General features: G+C 54.9%; 1 protein-coding gene across 1 annotated transcript in view; it reads left to right on the top strand.

The window, feature by feature from the left end:
• The window catches only part of C3 (complement C3), a 57,836-nt gene that overhangs the window by 26,252 nt on the left and 12,823 nt on the right, over positions 1-18,761 (top strand). The window contains exons 16-30 of the mRNA XM_048932641.1: positions 103-174; positions 335-532; positions 1,099-1,210; positions 1,567-1,652; positions 3,969-4,108; positions 4,181-4,393; positions 4,687-4,753; positions 5,141-5,227; positions 5,317-5,520; positions 10,373-10,448; positions 10,532-10,691; positions 10,865-10,960; positions 12,549-12,699; positions 15,138-15,301; positions 16,699-16,857. Of these exons, the coding sequence (XP_048788598.1) occupies positions 103-174; positions 335-532; positions 1,099-1,210; positions 1,567-1,652; positions 3,969-4,108; positions 4,181-4,393; positions 4,687-4,753; positions 5,141-5,227; positions 5,317-5,520; positions 10,373-10,448; positions 10,532-10,691; positions 10,865-10,960; positions 12,549-12,699; positions 15,138-15,301; positions 16,699-16,857 (1,985 nt within the window). The remainder of the gene's footprint in view (positions 1-102; positions 175-334; positions 533-1,098; positions 1,211-1,566; positions 1,653-3,968; positions 4,109-4,180; positions 4,394-4,686; positions 4,754-5,140; positions 5,228-5,316; positions 5,521-10,372; positions 10,449-10,531; positions 10,692-10,864; positions 10,961-12,548; positions 12,700-15,137; positions 15,302-16,698; positions 16,858-18,761) is intronic.

The raw sequence follows: 18,761 nt of genomic DNA, 5'->3' as shown, positions 1-18,761 counted from the left end.
CCTCAGGGGTGCAGGATGCGGCCCTGGGGTGCGTGGGGTGCGACGCCTGCCTTCTGTGGGAAGCGACACCTGGATCCTGACCGATGTCACCTTTGTCCCCAGAGGTCCAATGCGCGAAACCTGCAAAACGCAAGCGCCGCTCCGTGAAGCTCATCAAGCACAAGGGCACCAAGAGTAGGTGGCACTGGGAACACCAGCCTGTCCTGGGTCCTCAGGACACCGCAGTGTCCCATCACCCGAGATGCTGGATTGTCCCACAAGGGACACCGGAGCACCCCGTATCCCCGATGGGGCCGCGAGGTCGGATGCCATCGGGGTGTTTTGGTGCTGGCAGTGGCCGAGTACAGCGACAGGAACCTGCGCAAGTGCTGCGAGGATGGCATGAAGGAAAACCTGATGGGCTACAGCTGTGAGAAACGGGCCACCTACATCCTCGATGGCACGGCCTGCACCGAAGCCTTCCTCAACTGCTGCCTGTACATCAAGGGCATCCGCGACGAGGAGCGCGATCTGCATTACGAGCTGGCTCGAAGCAAGTGCTGGGAGCAGTGGGGTGACGGCAGGGGGGGATGGATGGATGGGCAGAGCTTGAGAAATGCTTGGGGGGTGTTAAGTGAGGAGGGGGCGACGTTTGGGTGGTCAGTGCTGAGTGATGCTCAGGCAAAAGCGGGGTGAAGCGTGAGCGAAGCTCATGTGAAGCTTGGGGGAAGCTTCAGTGAACTGCGGTCAATGCACATCTTGGGAGGTGTTTGGGAAACAGTTGGGTGATGCTGGGGCAAAGGCTGGGCAGCGATGGCCCAGCAGTTGGGAGATCTTGGGGCAAAGTTCGGCCGATCCTTGCAGGAAGGTTGGGCGACATTTGGGCAAGGATTGGGTGATGCTTCGGGGAAGCAACAGTGAAGTGTGACCGACACACGAGTGATGCTTGTGCATCCCTTGTGTTGGGTGAAGCTTATGAGGAGCTTGGTTGATATTTAGGCAATGCCTAAGCAAAGACTGGGCGACGCTTAGGTGGAAGTTGGGTTGTGCTGGGGATGATTCCGGAGGGTGGGATCCCATGGACACGGATGTGGTTGAGAGGGCTGTCGCCGTCCCCAGGTGAGGTGGATGATGCCTTCCTGGCCGATGAAGACATCACCTCGCGGAGCCTCTTCCCAGAGAGCTGGCTGTGGCAGGTGGAGGAGCTGACAGAACCACCCAATGAACTGGGGTGAGCCCAGCGTCCCGGTTCCAGTAGAGGTATCGCTCCAAGCCAGGCCTGAGGACAACCACCACCCCATATCTCTATGTGGGGATCCATGATCTCCTACCCAACAGGATCTGGACCCCCAACAAGCCCAAAGTGGGGACAAGCCACGACTCCTTCAGTCTATATGAGGTCAACAAATGGCACACTTGGCCTTGGGACCTACCGACTTCTTAGTGTAGCTCCACGGCCACCTGCACCCCATGGTCCAGCTAGGGGACAAGCTGTAACCATCCTGGTCCAGTTTGGTGGCTGCTTACACCCCTCTGTCCAGATGTGGAGCCAATTCTAACCCCCCTGGTTGTTTGCATCCCCTCTAGCATCTCCACGAAGACGCTGCCCATATACCTGAAAGACTCCATCACCACCTGGGAGGTCCTGGCTGTCAGCCTCTCTGAGAAGAAGGGTACGTGATGGAGGAGGAAGAGGTTCCTGCGAACTGGATGATTCGCTCAGATCTTGGGGGTGGACTCTAGGACTTGAGGAGTCCCCAAAACTTGGAGGGGTGAACTTGGGGATGGAGGGGTCTCCAAAACGAGAGAGGGATTCGTAACTCTGGGGAGGTATTCCAAGCTCTGGGGATGTCTGTGGGACTTGAGGGGTCTCCAAAATCCTGAGGGGTTCTTGTGGAGTTTGAGGGGTCTCCTAAATGAGAGAGGGATTCGTAACTCTCTAGTGGTATCCCAAACTTTGGGGACGTCTGTGAGACTTGAAGGGTCTCCAAAATCCTGAGGGGTTCTTGTGGAGTTTGAGGGGCCTCCAAAATGGGAGAAGGATTCGTAACTCTGGAGAGGTATCCCAAACTTTGGGGACATCTGTGGGACTTGGGGGGTCTCCAAAATGTGAGGATTTGTAACTCTGGAGAGGTATCCCAAACTTTGGGGACGTCTGTGGGACTTGAAGGGTCTCCAAAATCCTGAGGGGTTCTTGTGGAGTTTGAGGGGCCTCCAAAATGGGAGAAGGATTTGTAACTCTGGAGAGGTATCCCAAAATTTGGGGACATCTGTGGGACTTGAGGGGTCTCCAAAATCCTGAGGGGTTCTTGTGGAGTTTGAGGGGTCTCCAATATGTGAGGATTCGTAACTGTGGAGAGGTATCCCAAGCTCTGGGGACGTCTACAGAACTTGAGGGGTCTCCAAAATCCTGAGGGGTTCTTGTGGAGTTTGAGGGGTCTCCAAAATGTGATAAAGATTCGTAACTCTGGGGAGGTATCCCAAACTCTGGGGACATCTGTGGAACTTGAAGGGTCTCCAAAATCCTGAGGGGTTCTTTTGGAGTTTGAGGGGTCTCCAACATGGGAGAAGGATTCATAACTCTGGAGAGGTATCCCAAACTTTGGGGACGTCTGTGAGACTTGAAGGGTCTCCAAAATCCTGAGGGGTTCCTGTGGAGTTTGAGGGGTCTCCAACATGGGAGAAGGATTCGTAACTATGGAGAGGTATTCCAAGCTTTGGGGACGTCTGTGGAACTTGAAGGGTCTCCAAAATCCTGAGGGGTTCCTGTGGAGTTTGAGGGGCCTCCAAAATGGGAGAAGGATTCATAACTGTGGAGAGGTATCCCAAAATTTGGGGACGTCTGTGGGATTTGAGGGGTCTCCAAAATCCTGAGGGCTTCTTGTGGAGTTTGAGGGGTCTCCAACATGGGAGAAGGATTCATAACTCTGGAGAGGTATCCCAAACTTTGGGGATGTCTGTGGGACTTGAGGGGTCTCCAAAATCCTGAGGGGTTCTTGTGGAGTTTGAGGGGTCTCCAAAACGAGAGAGGGATTCGTAACTCTGGAGAGGTATTCCAAGCTCTGGGGACGTCTGTGGGACTTGAAGGGTCTCCAAAATGCGAGAAGGATTTGTAACTCTGGAGAGGCATCCCAAACTTTGGGGATGTCTGTGAGACTTGAAGGGTCCCCAAAATCCTGAGGGGTTCCTGTGGAGTTTGAGGGGCCTCCAAAATGGGAGAAGGATTTGTAACTCTGGAGAGGTATTCCAAAATTTGGGGACATCTGTGGGATTTGAGGGGTCTCCAAAATCCTGAGGGGTTCTTGTGGAGTTTGAGGGGTCTCCAAAATGGGAGAAGGATTCGTAACTCTGGGGAGGTATCCCAAACTTTGGGGACATCTGTGGGACTTGAGGGGTCTCCAAAATCCCGAGGGGTTCCTGTGGAGTTTGAGGGGTCTCCAAAATGTGAGGATTCGTAACTCTGGAGAGGTATCCCAAAATTTGGGGATGTCTACAGAACTTGAGGGGTCTCCAAAATCCTGAGGGGTTCTTTTGGAGTTTGAGGGGTCTCCAAAATGTGATAAAGATTCGTAACTCTGGAGAGGTATCCCAAACTTTGGGGACGTCTGTGGGACTTGAGGGGTCTCCAAAATCCTGAGGGCTTCTTTTGGAGTTTGAGGGGTCTCCAAAATCCTGAGGAGTTCTTGTGGAGTTTGAGGGGTCTCCAACATGTGAGGATTTGTAACTCTGGAGAGGTATCCCAAAATTTGGGGACGTCTGTGGGACTTGAAGGGTCTCCAAAATCCTGAGGAGTTCTTGTGGAGTTTGAGGGGTCTCCAAAACGAGAGAAGGATTCGTAACTCTGGAGAGGTATCCCAAACTTTGGGGACATCTGTGGGACTTGGGGGGTCAGGCAAACCTTGAAGGAACTCGGAGAGATTTCCCCAAGCCTCAGGGATGTCCCTGGGACCACGGGGGGCCAAAATCAGCTCACAATCCCCAACCCACAGGGCTGTGCGTGGCCGACCCCTACGAGATCACGGTGATGAAGGAGTTCTTCATCGACCTGCGCCTGCCCTACTCGGCGGTGAGGAACGAGCAGGTGGAGGTCCGCGCCGTCCTCTACAACTACTGGAAGAGCAAGATCAAGGTCGGTGCCTCACTCCAGCGCTTGCAGGGGGATCCGTGGCCGCCTGAACCCAACGTCTCTCTGTATCCCCAGGTGCGCGTGGAGCTGATGTACAACCCGGCCCTGTGCAGCGCGTCCACCTCCAAGACGCGCTACCAGCAGATCTTGCAACTGGAGCCTCAGACGTCGCACGCCGTGCCCTTCGTCATCGTGCCCTTGCAGCTGGGGCAGCACGACGTCGAGGTGAAGGCGGCCGTCTGGGAGAGCTTTGTGTCTGATGGCGTCAAGAAGAAGCTCAGAGTGGTGGTGAGTAGCCCCTGCTGCCGCCTCGGCCCTCCGATGCCCCCCAGCTCCTCCTGGTCCTCCTGACGGCATCGTCGTCCACGCTTCATTCCGGTGTTGGTACCCAGAGATGAAGGATCCCCCATCTGTGCTCAGGAGTTGTCTCCTGGGATTCTCCACCCCTGGAGGTCTCCCAGTTTGTCCCGTGACCACATGCTGGTCAATGCTGGAGCACTTTCTTAGCCAAACCTGGAGAGGTTGGGAAGGGGAAACGTCAAATCAGCTCAGCGCTGAGCGTGGGTCTCTCCCCTCTGCAGCCCGAAGGGATGAGGCTGGAGAAGACGGTGAAGATAGTTGAGCTTGACCCAAAGACGTTGGGAAACAGTGAGTGGCCCCGCTCCGGTCCTGTGGAGTCTCATCCCGTGGGTTGAGTGGGAGGAGAAGGGAAATAGGGAAAGACAACTGTGTGCGTGAAGTGCGGGGGATGCACCACCAAGGGCAAGATGGGAGCATACTGCGGGACGAGTAGAGTGTCACTGTGGGGCTGGAGGGCTGCCCTGTTGGCCTCTGGGGTGTCAGTGGAATCGGGGACGTCCTGCTGCGGAGTGGAGACATCTGAGGAAAAAGGACATCCTGGTATGGAGCTGGAGCATCGTGGGGGATAAGGGACACCCTGCTGTGGATGCGGGGTGGGACTGGGTCATCTCAGGGAAGGGGGGGAGAAGGATTTGGGGCCACCCACCACCATCCTGTCCTCTCCCTGCCCCACAGACGGCGTGCAGGAAGTGAAGGTGAAAGCAGCAAACCTCTCTGACATCGTCCCCAACACCGAGTCGGAGACCAAAGTCAGCATTCAAGGTGACAGCATGGGAGAAGGGACGGACGGGGCGGGCCTGGAGGGGACAAAACACTCCTCCTTGACATCATCTCCCTTCCCCTTGTTCCAGGCAACCCCGTGTCCATCCTGGTGGAGAAAGCCATCGATGGGACCAAGCTGAAACACCTCATTGTGACCCCGTCGGGCTGCGGGGAGCAGAACATGATTGGGATGACACCCACCGTCATCGCTGTCCACTACCTGGACAGCACGATGCAATGGGAGACCTTCGGTATCCACCGCCGCGCGGAGGCCATCGAGTTGATCAAAAAGGGTGAGAGCATCCCGGAGAGGAAAAGAGGGATCTTTTAGGGTGCAAAATGAAAGTGCCTTCCGAGGGGCTAAAGGGCATCTGCATCTTAAGACGTAGAACCATGGGATGTTTGGGTGGGAAGGGTCCTTGAAGGTCACAGAATCAAGGAGTTGTAGGGGTTGGAAGGGGCATTCAGAGATGATCGAGTCCAACCCCCCTCCCTAAGCAGGTTCCCATAGAACCTGTCATGGAACTGTAGAATGGATTGAGTCGGAAGGGATCTTAAAGATTGTGGAATCTTGGAATCCTGAAACGATTTGGGGTTGGAAGGGGCCTTGGAGATCATAGGACCACGGAATGGGTTGAGTTGGAAGGGATCTTAAAGATCGTGGAATCTTGGAATCCTGAAACGATTTGGGGTTGGAAGGGGCCTTGGAGATCATAGGACCACGGAATGGGTTGAGTTGGAAGGGATCTTAAAGATCATGGAATCTTGGAATCCTGAAACGATTTGGGGTTGGAAGGGGCCTTGGAGATCACAGAACCACGGAATGGGTTGAGTTGGAAGGGATCTTAAAGATCGTGGAATCCTGAAACGATTTGGGGTTGGAAGGGGCCTTGGAGATCATAGAACCACTGAATGGGTTGAGTTGGAAGGGATCTTAAAGATCGTGGAATCCTGAAACGATTTGGGGTTGGAAGGGGCCTTGGAGATCATAGAACCATTGAATGGGTTGAGTTGGAAGGGATCTTAAAGATCATGGAATCTTGGAATCCTGAAACGATTTGGGGTTGGAAGGGGCCTTGGAGATCACAGAACCACGGAATGGGTTGAGTTGGAAGGGATCTTAAAGATCATGGAATGTTGGAATCCTGAAACGATTTGGGGTTGGAAGGGGCCTTGGAGATCATAGAACCATTGAATGGGTTGAGTTGGAAGGGATCTTAAAGATCATGGAATCTTGGAATCCTGAAACGATTTGGGGTTGGAAGGGGCCTTGGAGATCACAGAACCACGGAATGGGTTGAGTTGGAAGGGATCTTAAAGATCGTGGAATCCTGAAATGATTTGGGGTTGGAAGGGGCCTAGGAGATCATAGGACCATTGAATGGGTTGAGTTGGAAGGGATCTTAAAGATCGTGGAGTCTTGGAATCCTGAAACGATTTGGGGTTGGAAGGGGCCTTGGAGATCATAGAACCACGGAATGGGTTGAGTTGGAAGGGATCTTAAAGATCGTGGAATCTTGGAATCCTGAAACGATTTGGGGTTGGAAGGGGCCTTGGAGATCATAGGACCACGGAATGGGTTGAGTTGGAAGGGATCTTAAAGATCGTGGAATCCTGAAATGATTTGGGGTTGGAAGGGGCCTTGGAGATCATAGGACCACGGAATGGGTTGAGTTGGAAGGGATCTTAAAGATCGTGGAATCTTGGAATCCTGAAACAATTTGGGGTTGGAAGGGGCCTTGGAGATCATAGGACCACGGAATGGGTTGAGTTGGAAGGGATCTTAAAGATCATGGAATCTTGGCATCCTGAAACGATTTGGGGTTGGAAGGGGTCTTGGAGATCACAGAACCACGGAATGGGTTGAGTTGGAAGGGATCTTAAAGATCGTGGAATCTTGGAATCCTGAAACAATTTGGGGTTGGAAGGGGCCTTGGAGATCATAGGACCACGGAATGGGTTGAGTTGGAAGGGATCTTAAAGATCATGGAATCTTGGCATCCTGAAACGATTTGGGGTTGGAAGGGGCCTTGGAGATCATAGGACCACGGAATGGGTTGAGTTGGAAGGGATCTTAAAGATCGTGGAATCTTGGAATCCTGAAACGATTTGGGGTTGGAAGGGACCTTGGAGATCATAGAACCACGGAATGGGTTGAGTTGGAAGGGATCTTAAAGATCATGGAATCCTGAAACGATTTGGGGTTGGAAGGGGCCTTGGAGATCATAGAACCACTGAATGGGTTGAGTTGGAAGGGATCTTAAAGATGGTGGAATCTTGGAATCCTGAAACGATTTGGGGTTGGAAGGGGCCTTGGAGATCATAGGACCACGGAATGGGTTGAGTTGGAAGGGATCTTAAAGATCATGGAATCCTGAAATGATTTGGGGTTGGAAGGGGCCTTGGAGATCATAGGACCACGGAATGGGTTGAGTTGGAAGGGATCTTAAAGATCGTGGAATCTTGGAATCCTGAAACAATTTGGGGTTGGAAGGGGCCTTGGAGATCATAGGACCACGGAATGGGTTGAGTTGGAAGGGATCTTAAAGATCATGGAATCTTGGCATCCTGAAACGATTTGGGGTTGGAAGGGGTCTTGGAGATCATAGGACCACGGAATGGGTTGAGTTGGAAGGGATCTTAAAGATCGTGGAATCTTGGAATCCTGGAACGATTTGGGGTTGGAAGGGGCCTTCATAGGACCACGGAATGGGTTGAGTTGGAAAGGATCTTAAAGATCATGGAATCTTGGAATCCTGAAACGATTTGGGGTTGGAAGTGGCCTTGGAGATCATAGAACCACGGAATGGGTTGAGTTGGAAGGGATCTTAAAGATCGTGGAATCTTGGCATCCTGAAACGATTTGGGGTTGGAAGGGGCCTTGGAGATCATAGGACCACAGAATGGGTTGAGTTGGAAGGGATCTTAAAGATCATGGAATCTTGGAATCCTGAAACAATTTGGGGTTGGAAGGGGCCTTGGAGATCATAGGACCACGGAATGGGTTGAGTTGGAAGGGATCTTAAAGATCATGGAATCTTGGAATCCTGAAACGATTTGGGGTTGGAAGGGGCCTTGGAGATCATAGGACCACGGAATGGGTTGAGTTGGAAGGGATCTTAAAGATCGTGGAATCCTGAAATGATTTGGGGTTGGAAGGGGCCTTGGAGATCATAGGACCACGGAATGGGTTGAGTTGGAAGGGATCTTAAAGATCATGGAATCTTGGAATCCTGAAACGATTTGGGGTTGGAAGGGGCCTTGGAGATCATAGGACCACGGAATGGGTTGAGTTGGAAGGGATCTTAAAGATCGTGGAATCTTGGAATCCTGAAACGATTTGGGGTTGGAAGGGGCCTTGGAGATCATAGAACCATGGAATGGGTTGAGTTGGAAGGGATCTTAAAGATCGTGGAATCCTGAAATGATTTGGGGTTGGAAGGGTCCTTGGAGATCATAGGACCACGGAATGGGTTGAGTTGGAAGGGATCTTAAAGATCATGGAATCTTGGAATCCTGAAAGGATTTGGGGTTGGAAGGGGCCTTGGAGATCATAGGACCACGGAATGGGTTGAGTTGGAAGGGATCTTAAAGATGGTGGAATCTTGGAATCCTGAAACGATTTGGGGTTGGAAGGGGCCTTGGAGATCACAGAACCACGGAATGGGTTGAGTTGGAAGGGATCTTAAAGATCGTGGAATCTTGGAATCCTGAAACGATTTGGGGTTGGAAGGGGCCTTGGAGATCATAGAACCATTGAATGGGTTGAGTTGGAAGGGATCTTAAAGATCGTGGAATCCTGAAATGATTTGGGGTTGGAAGGGGCCTTGGAGATCATAGGACCACAGAATGTGTTGAGTTGGAAGGGATCTTAAAGATCATGGAATCTTGGAATCCTGAAACGATTTGGGGTTGGAAGGGGCCTTGGAGATCATAGGACCACGGAATGGGTTGAGTTGGAAGGGATCTTAAAGATCATGGAATCTTGGAATCCTGAAACGATTTGGGGTTGGAAGGGGCCTTGGAGATCATAGGACCATTGAATGGGTTGAGTTGGAAGGGATCTTAAAGATCGTGGAATCTTGGAATCCTGAAACGATTTGGGGTTGGAAGGGACCTTGGAGATCATAGAACCACGGAATGGGTTGAGTTGGAAGGGATCTTAAAGATCATGGAATCCTGAAACGATTTGGGGTTGGAAGGGGCCTTGGAGATCATAGAACCACTGAATGGGTTGAGTTGGAAGGGATCTTAAAGATCGTGGAATCCTGAAATGATTTGGGGTTGGAAGGGGCCTTGGAGATCATAGAACCACGGAATGGGTTGAGTTGGAAGGGATCTTAAAGATCGTGGAATCCTGAAACGATTTGGGGTTGGAAGGGGCCTTGGAGATCATAGAACCACGGAATGGGTTGAGTTGGAAGGGATCTTAAAGATCATGGAATCCTGAAATGATTTGGGGTTGGAAGGGGCCTTGGAGATCATAGAACCATTGAATGGGTTGAGTTGGAAGGGATCTTAAAGATCGTGGAATCCTGAAATGATTTGGGGTTGGAAGGGGCCTTGGAGATCATAGGACCACGGAATGGTTTGAGTTGGAAGGGATCTTAAAGATCTTGGAATCTTGGAATCCTGAAACGATTTGGCGTTGGAAGGGGCCTTGGAGATCACAGAACCACGGAATGGGTTGAGTTGGAAGGGATCTTAAAGATCGTGGAATCCTGAAACGATTTGGGGTTGGAAGGGGCCTTGGAGATCATAGGACCACGGAATGGGTTGAGTTGGAAGGGATCTTAAAGATCGTGGAATCCTGAAACGATTTGGGGTTGGAAGGGGCCTTGGAGATCATAGAACCACGGAATGGGTTGAGTTGGAAGGGATCTTAAAGATCGTGGAATCTTGGAATCCTGAAACGATTTGGGGTTGGAAGGGGCCTTGGAGATCATAGGACCACGGAATGGTTCAACTCAATGGTTGAGTTGGAAGGGACCCATCTTGTTCCAAACCATTCACATAGGTTGGGTGCCACCAGTTTGGGGACTCCAGATCTACTGGTTCGTGCTGGGATGGGCACCTCAAGGGGCCGGCGGCCTGAAGCCACCCCTAGGTGACCCACATGTTGGCCAACTGCCCTCTGCCCACCAGGTTACACCCAACAGCTCGCGTTCCGCAAAGACGACGGCTCATTTGCTGCCTTCACTAACCGCCCATCCAGCACCTGGTGAGGGTCCCCATCCCACCACCGCCACCACGGGGGGTTTGGGTGACAGCGTCGGATGCGACGCCGAGTTCTCCCGTCCTCAGGTTGACGGCCTACGTGGCCAAGGTCTTCGCCATGGCCATCAACATGGTGGACATCAAGCCAGAGGTGGTGTGCGGAGCCGTCAAATGGCTCATTCTGGAGAAGCAGAAACCAGACGGGCTTTTCCAAGAAGACGCCCCCGTCATCCATAAGGAGATGGTGGTATGGGGGGGAGACCCGAAGCACCGTCCCTATTTGTGATCGAGACCCGTTGGGTCAAGGAAGGGGAACCATGGGGGGGAAAAAAGCTCCTCTGGGTGACAGGGACAAGTGTGGGGTGGACACAGCTTGCTGTGAGACCCACAGAATCCGAGGTTTTGCTCCTCCTTCTGCAGGGAGGTTACCATGGTGCAGAGCCCAGCGTGTCCCTGACCGCCTTCGTCCTCTCCGCGCTGCAGGAATCGCAGAAGATCTGCAAGAACTACGTGAAAGTGAGCAAAACGACCCGGAACACTGCTTTGGTGGGGGGGGGTTGGACTCGATGATCGCTGGAGGTCATAGAATCATAGGATCATAGAATCACCAGGGTTGGAACAGACCTCAAAGCTCATCCAGTCCAACCGCTCACCTCTTACCAACAGCTCCCACTGAACCACGTCCCTCAATACAACAGCATGGGGACGCCATAGGGACACATGGGGACTCCATAGGGACACATGGGGACGCCATAGGGACACAGGGGGACCCATAGGGACACGTGCGGACTCCATAGGGACACATGGGGATGCCATAGGGACACATGGGGACCCATAGGGACACATGGGGACGCCATAGGGACACATGGGGACTCCACAGGGACACATGGGGACGCCATAGGGACACATGGGGACTCATAGGGACACATGGGGACGCCATAGGGACACATGGGGACTCCATAGGGACACATGGGGACACCATAGGGACACATGGGGACTCCATAGGGACACATGGGGATGCCATAGGGACACATGGGGAATCATACAATCATAGAATCCCCAAGGTTGGATCAGACCTCAAAGCTCATCCAGTCCAACCGCTCACCTCTTACCAACAGCTCCCACTGAACCACGTCCCTCAACACAACATCCAGCCTTTCCTTCAACACCCCCAGGCTCGGTGCCTCCCCCACCTCCCTGTGCATCCATTCCAGTGCCTGACCACCCTTTCTGAACAGCAATTCTTCCTCATGTCCAGCCTGAATCTCCCCTGCCGTAGCTTGAAGCCGTTCCCTCTGCTCCTATCCCTGATGACACGAGAGCAGAGGCCGACCCCCAGCTCCCTGCAGCCTCCCTTCAGGCAGCCATAGGGAGCAGTGAGCTCTGCCCTGAGCTCCTCTTCTCCAGGCTGAACATTCCCAGCTCCTTCAGCCTCTCCTCATCAGCCCTGTGCTCCAGACCCCTCACCATTTCATTGCCCTCCTTTGAACACGTTCCAGGGCCTCCATTTCTTGCAGTGAGGGGCCCAAAACTGGACACAGCACTCGAGGTGCAGCCTTACTAGAGCTGAATACAGGGGCACAATCACCTCTCTGCTCTGCTGGCAGCGCTGTTTCTGATGCAGGCCAGGCTGCCCTTGCCCTTCCTGTCCACCTGGGCACACTGCTGGCTCCTGTTCAGCCCAGCATCCATCCATACCCCCAGCTCCATTTCCTCTACTTTGTCCTCCAGCCACTCCGCCCCAAGCCTGCAGCGTCACCTGGGGTTGTTGCAGCCCAAGTGCAGGACCCGGCATTTGGCCTTGTTGCACCTCATCCCATGGGCTTCAGCCCAGCTCTCCAGCCTGTCCAGATCCCTCTGTAGGGCCTCGCCACCCCCAGGCAGATCCACACTTCCAGCCCATTTGGTGCCATGTACTGAGGCTGCACTCGATGCCCTCATCCAGGCCATCAATCAGGATATTAAAGAGAGGGGTTGGAAGGGACCTACAGCTCTGTGATTCAGTGACCCAGGGCTCAGCAACGCATGGGGGCTGGGGGGAGGAGGGGCGCCCAACCCCTATAGCAGCCACCTGAGAACCCACGTCGTCGTCCTTTCCGTTCAGAGCTTGGATGGGAGCATCTCCAAAGCCTCCGATTACCTGTCCCGGAAATACCAAGCCCTGGCTCGGCCCTACACGGTGGCCCTGACTTCCTACGCCTTGGCCTTAACGGGGAAACTCAACAGCGAGAAAGTTCTGATGAAGTTCTCCAAAGGTGAAAGGGGAACAAATCCGGGGCAGGGGGAAGAAGTGAGGTCAGGTGCTGAAGCCCCATGTCCCCCCATGTCCCCCCATGTACCCCCCCCATGTCCCCCCATGTCCCCTCATGTCCCCCCGTGTCCGCCCCTCCCCGTGTCCCCCCATGTTCCCCCTTCCCGTGTCCCCCCATATCCCCCCCCCGTGTTCCCCCGTGTCCCTACTGATCCCCATGTCCCTCCGTATCCCCACAGACCCACACATCCCCATGTCCCTTCATATCCCCACGTCCCCTCATGTCCCCCCATGTTCCCCCTCCCCGTGTCCCCCCATGTACCCCCCCTCATGTCCCCCCATGTTCCCCCTTCCCATGTCCCCCCATGTCCCCCCTGCATGTCCCCCCGTGTCCCCCCCCCCGTGTTCCCCCGTGTCCCTACTGATCCCCATGTCCCTCCGTATCCCCACGGACCCACACATCCCCATGTCCCTTCATATCCCCACGTCCCCTCATGTCCCCCCATGTTCCCCCTCCCCATGTCCCCCCATGTTCCCCCTCCCCATGTCCCCCCATGTCCCCCCCTTCCCGTGTCCCCCCATATCCCCCTCCCGTGTTCCCCCATGTCCCTACTGATCCCCATGTCCCTCCGTATCCCCACGGACCCACACATCCCCATGTCCCTTCATATCCCCACGTCCCCTCATGTCCCCCCATGTTCCCCCCCCCTCATGTCCCCCCATGTCCCCCCTGCATGTCCCCCCGTGTCCCCCCCTTCCCGTGTCCCCCCATATCCCCCCCCGTGTTCCTCCATGTCCCTACTGATCCCAGTGTCCCTCCGTATCCCCACAGACCCACACATCCCCATGTCCCTCCGTATCCCCACGTCCCCTCATGTCCCCCCGTGTTCCCCCTCCCCTTGTCTCCCCATGTACCCCCCCATGTCCCCCCATGTTCCCCCTCCCCGTGTCCCCCCATGTACCCCCCTCATGTCCCCCCATGTACCACCCCCCATGTCCCCCCCGTGTCCCCCCCTCCCCGTGTCCCCCCGTGTCCCCCCCGTGTTCCCCCATGTCCCTACTGATCCCCATGTCCCTTCATATCCCCACGTCCCCTCATGTCCCCCCATGTTCCCCCTCCCCGTGTCCCCCCATGTCCCCCCCCATGTCCCCCCATGTACCCCCCCCATGTCCCCCCGTGTCCCCCCCTCCCTGTGTCCCCCCATGTTCCCCCCCCCATGTCCCCCCATGTCCCCCCTGCATGTCCCCCCGTGTCCCCCCCCCCCGTGTTCCCCCGTGTCCCTACTGATCCCCATGTCCCTCCGTATCCCCACGGACCCACAGATCCCAATGTCCCTTCATATCCCCACGTCCCCTCATGTCCCCCCATGTCCCCCCCCTCATGTCCCCCCGTGTCCCCCCCTTCCCGTGTCCCCCCATATCCCCCCCCCGTGTTCCCCCATGTCCCTACTGATCCCCATGTCCCTCCATGTTCCCACATCTCTCCATATCCCCATGTCCCTCCACGTCCCCATGTCCTTCCATGTCCTCTTGTCCTTCTCTCTCTCTCCATGTTCCCATGTCCCACTAGGTCCCCGTGTCCCTACAGAGCCCCATGTCCTTCTATGTCCCCATGTCCTTCTTCTATCTCCCCCCATGTCCCTCCACGTCCCCATGTCCCTGCAGATCCCCACATCCTTCTATCTCCCCCCATGTCCCTCCATGTCCCCATATCCCTACAAATCCCCACGTCCTTCTATCTCCCTCTATGTCCCTCCACGTCCCCATGTCCTTCTATGTCCCCATGTCCTTCTATCTCCCCCCATGTCACCACGTCCCTCCACGTCCCCATGTCCTTCCATGTCCTCTTGTCCTTTTCTCTCTCTCCATGTTCCCATGTCCCACTAGGTCCCCGTGTCCCTACAGAGCCCCATGTCCCACCATGTCCCCATGTCCTTCCTTGTCCCCATATCCCTCCATGTCCCCATATCCCTCCATGTCCCCACATCCTTCCATGTCCCCATGTCCCACCATGTCCCCACGTCCTTCCATCTCCCCCCATGTCCCTCCACGTCCCTATATCCCTACAAATCCCCACGTCCTTCTGTCTCCCCCCATGTCCCTCCACGTCCCCATATCCCTACAAATCATCATGTCCTTCTATCTCCCTCCATGTCCCTCCACATCCCCATATCCCTACAAATCCCCACATCCTTCCATCTCCCCCCATGTCCCTCCACGTCCCCATATCCCTACAAATCATCATGTCCTTCTATCTCCCTCCATGTCCCTCCACATCCCCATATCCCTGCAGATCCCCACATCCTTCTATCCCTCTCCATGTCCCCGCGTCCCACCGGTTCCCCACGTCCATCCAGAAGTGGGTTTAGGGCACACAGCGGTGAGGTTGGGGAGGGCTGACAAATCCCCTCCGGGTGACGCTGAGGCCTCCATGTCACCCAGACGGCACCCACTGGGCTGAACGCAATGCCCACACCTACAACATCGAGGGCACCTCCTACGCTCTGCTGGCGCTGCTGCAGATGGAGAAGAGCGAGCTGACGGGGCCGGTGGCCCGCTGGTTGGCCCAGCAGAACTACTTTGGTGGTGGCTACGGATCCACCCAGGTGGGCTACGGACCACCCCCCCCCCACACACCTCCTGTGGCACCTGTGGCACCTGTGGCACACACAGCCATTGGGGGGGCGGTGGTTGGTTAGGGCAAGATGGGGTGGTGGGGTGTTGAGAGTCACCTTACGGCCTTGGGGACCCCTGGGGGCACCCCGTGTCTGAGAGCCTGGGGATCCCTAGGATCTGTCCTGTCCTTTGGGGTCAGGCTCTGTCCCTTGGGGACATGTCCTATCCTTTGGGGACCTGTCCTGTCCTTTGGGGTCATGTCCTGTCCTTTGGGGACACATCCTGTCCTTTGGGGACATGTCCTGTCCTTTGAGGTCATCTCCTAACATTTGGGGTCATGTCCTGTCCTTTGGGGTCATGTCAAGTCCTCTGGGGTCATGTCCTGTCCTTTGGGGACATGTTAAGTCCTATGGGGACCTGTCCTGTCCTTTGGGGTCATGTCCTGTCCTTTGGGGACATATCATGTCCTCTGAGAACATGTCAAGTCCCCTGGGGATCTATCCTGTCCTTTGGGGTCTTGTCCTGTCCTTTGGGGTCATGTTCTGTCCTTTGGGGACACATCCTGTCCTTTGGGGACCTGTCCTGTCCTTTGGGGACCTGTCCTGTCCTTTGGGGTCATGTCCTGTCCTTTGGGGGCCTGTCCTGTCCTTTGGGGACACATCCTGTCCTTTGGGGACATGTTAAGTCCTCTGGGGACACATCCTCTCCTTTGGGGACCTGTCCTGTCCTCTGGGGACCTGTCCTGTCCTTTGGGGTCATGTCCTGTCCTTTGGGGTCCTGTCCTGTCCTTTGGGGACACATCCTGTCCTTTGGGGACCTGTCCTCTCCTTTGGGGACATGTCCTGTCCTTTGGGGACCTGTCCTGTCCTTTGGGGTCATGTCCTGTCCTTTGGGGGCCTGTCCTGTCCTTTGGGGACACGTTAAGTCCTCTGGGGACCTGTCCTGTCCTTTGGGGTCATTTTCTGTCCTTTGGGGTCATGTCCTGTCCTTTGGGAACACATCATGTCCTGTCCTTTGGGGACCTGTCCTGTCCTTTGGGGTCATGTCCTGTCCTTTGGGGATGCATCCTGTCCTTTGGGGACACGTTAAGTCCTCTGGGGACCTGTCCTGTCCTTTGGGGACACACCATGTCCTTTGGGGACCTGTCCTGTCCTTTGGGGTCATGTCCTGTCCTTTGGGGTCAGCCCCTTTGGGGACACATCCCGTCCTTTGGGGGACAGCTCATATCCCAAAGACTTCCTGCCTTCTGGGGACACCTCTTGAGGTCCCCAAGTTTCACCAACGACACCAAACGTCTCCTGGAGCCGGGGCTCAGCCCAGCGCCGAGAGCTTTGGGGCACAGCCCAGGCGACGTCCCCCAGCCTCAGTGTCCCCTCTGTCCCCGCAGGCCACCATCCTGGTGTTCCAGGCTCTGGCTCAGTACCACGTCGCGCAGCCGAGGCAGTCGGAGCTCAACCTGGACGTGTCGGTGCTGCTGCCGCGCCGCGCCAACGCCGTCACCTACCGCATCGAGAGCAGCAACGCGCTGGTGGCGCGCTCCGCGGAGGTACGGCGCCGTGTCACCAGTGTCACCGGTGTCACCGTGGGCACCGGTGTCATCCATGTTGATGCCACTCCAGCCCTTGGTGTCACCATTGTCACCAGCGTCATCCTTGTTGATGCCACTTGAGCCTTTGGTGTCACCACTGTCATCGTTGTCATCCTTGTTGATGCCACTCCAGCCCTTCATGTCACCCTTGTTACCATTGTCATCCTTGTCATTGATGCCACTCAAGCCTTTGGTGTCACCACGGTCACCAGTGTCATCCCTGATGATGCCACTCCAGTCCTTGGTGTCACCATGGTCGCTGGTGTCATCCTTGTTGATGCCACTCCAGTCCTTGGTGTCACCATTGTCACCATTGTCATCCTTGCCATTGATGCTGCTCCAGCCCTTGGTGTCACCATGGTCGCTGGTGTCATCCTTGTTGCTGCCACTCGAGCCTTTGGTGTCATCATTGTCACCAGTGTCATGCTTGTCATTGATGCTGCTCCAGCCCTTGGTGTCACCAGTGTCATCGTTGTTGATGCCACTCCAGCCCTTGGTGTCACCATGGTCACCAGTGTCATCCTTGTTGATGTCACCCCAGCCCTTCATGTCACCATGGTCACCATTGTCATCCTTGTCACTGATGCCACTCCAGTCCTTGGTGTCACCATGGTTGCCAGTGTCATCCTTGTCATTGATGCTGCTCCAGCCCTTCATGTCACCCTTGTCACCAGTGTCATCCTTGTCATTGATGCCACTCCAGCCCTTGGTGTCACCACTGTCACCAGTGTCATCCTTGTTGATGCCAATCCAGCCTTTGGTGTCACCATTTTCAGTGGTGTCATGCTTGTCATAGATGCTGCTCCAGCCCTTGGTGTCACCATGGTCACCAGTGTCATCCTTGTTGATGCCACTCCAGCCCTTCATGTCACCATGGTCACCGGTGTCATCCTTGTCATTGATGCCGCTCCAGGCCTTGGTGTCATCATTGTCACCAATGTCATCCTTGTCATTGATGCCACTCGAGCCTTTGGTGTCACCACAGTCACCAGTGTCATCCTTGTTGATGCCACCCCAGCTCTTCATGTCACCATTGTCACCATTGTCATCCTTGTCATTGATGCCACCCCAGCCCTTCATGTCACCATTGTCACCATTGTCATCCTTGTTGATGCCACTCCAGCCCTTCATGTCACCATTGTCACCGGTGTCATCCTTGCCATTGATGCTGCTCCAGCCCTTGGTGTCACCAGTGTCATCCTTGTAGATGCCACCTCAGCCTTTGGTGTCACCATTGTCAACGGAGTCATCCTTGTCATTGATGCCACTCCAGCCCTTGGTGTCATCATTGTCACCGGTGTCATCCTTGTTGATGCCACTCCAGCTCTTCATGTCACCATGGTCACCATTGTCATCCTTGTCATTGATGCCACTCAAGCCTTTGGTGTCACCACGGTCACCAGTGTCATCCTTGTTGATGCCACTCCAGCCCTTGGTGTCACCATTGTCACCATTGTCATCCTTGCCATTGATGCCACCCCAGCCCTTCATGTCACCATGGTCACCAGTGTCATCCTTGTCATTGATGCCACTCGAGCCCTTCATGTCACCATTGTCGCTGGTGTCATGCTTGTCATAGATGCTGCTCCAGCCCTTGGTGTCACCATGGTCACAAGCGTCATCCGTGTTGATGCCACTCCAGCTCTTCATGTCACCATTGTCACCATTGTCATTCTTGTCATTGACGCCGCTCCAGGCCTTGGTGTCATCATTGTCACCATTGTCATCCTTGTTGATGCCACTCCAGCCTTTGGTGTCACCATTGTCACCATTGTCACCATTGTCATCCTTGTTGATGCCACCCCAGCCCTTGGTGTCACCCTTCTCACCAGCATCACACTTGTCACAGATGTCACCAAAGC

This window comes from Lagopus muta, assembly GCF_023343835.1.
Source record: "Lagopus muta isolate bLagMut1 chromosome 34 unlocalized genomic scaffold, bLagMut1 primary SUPER_34_unloc_1, whole genome shotgun sequence".
NCBI lineage: Eukaryota > Metazoa > Chordata > Aves > Galliformes > Phasianidae > Lagopus > Lagopus muta.
Note: the sequence above shows the minus strand (reverse complement) of the source record. Positions and strands in the feature narration are given on the sequence as shown.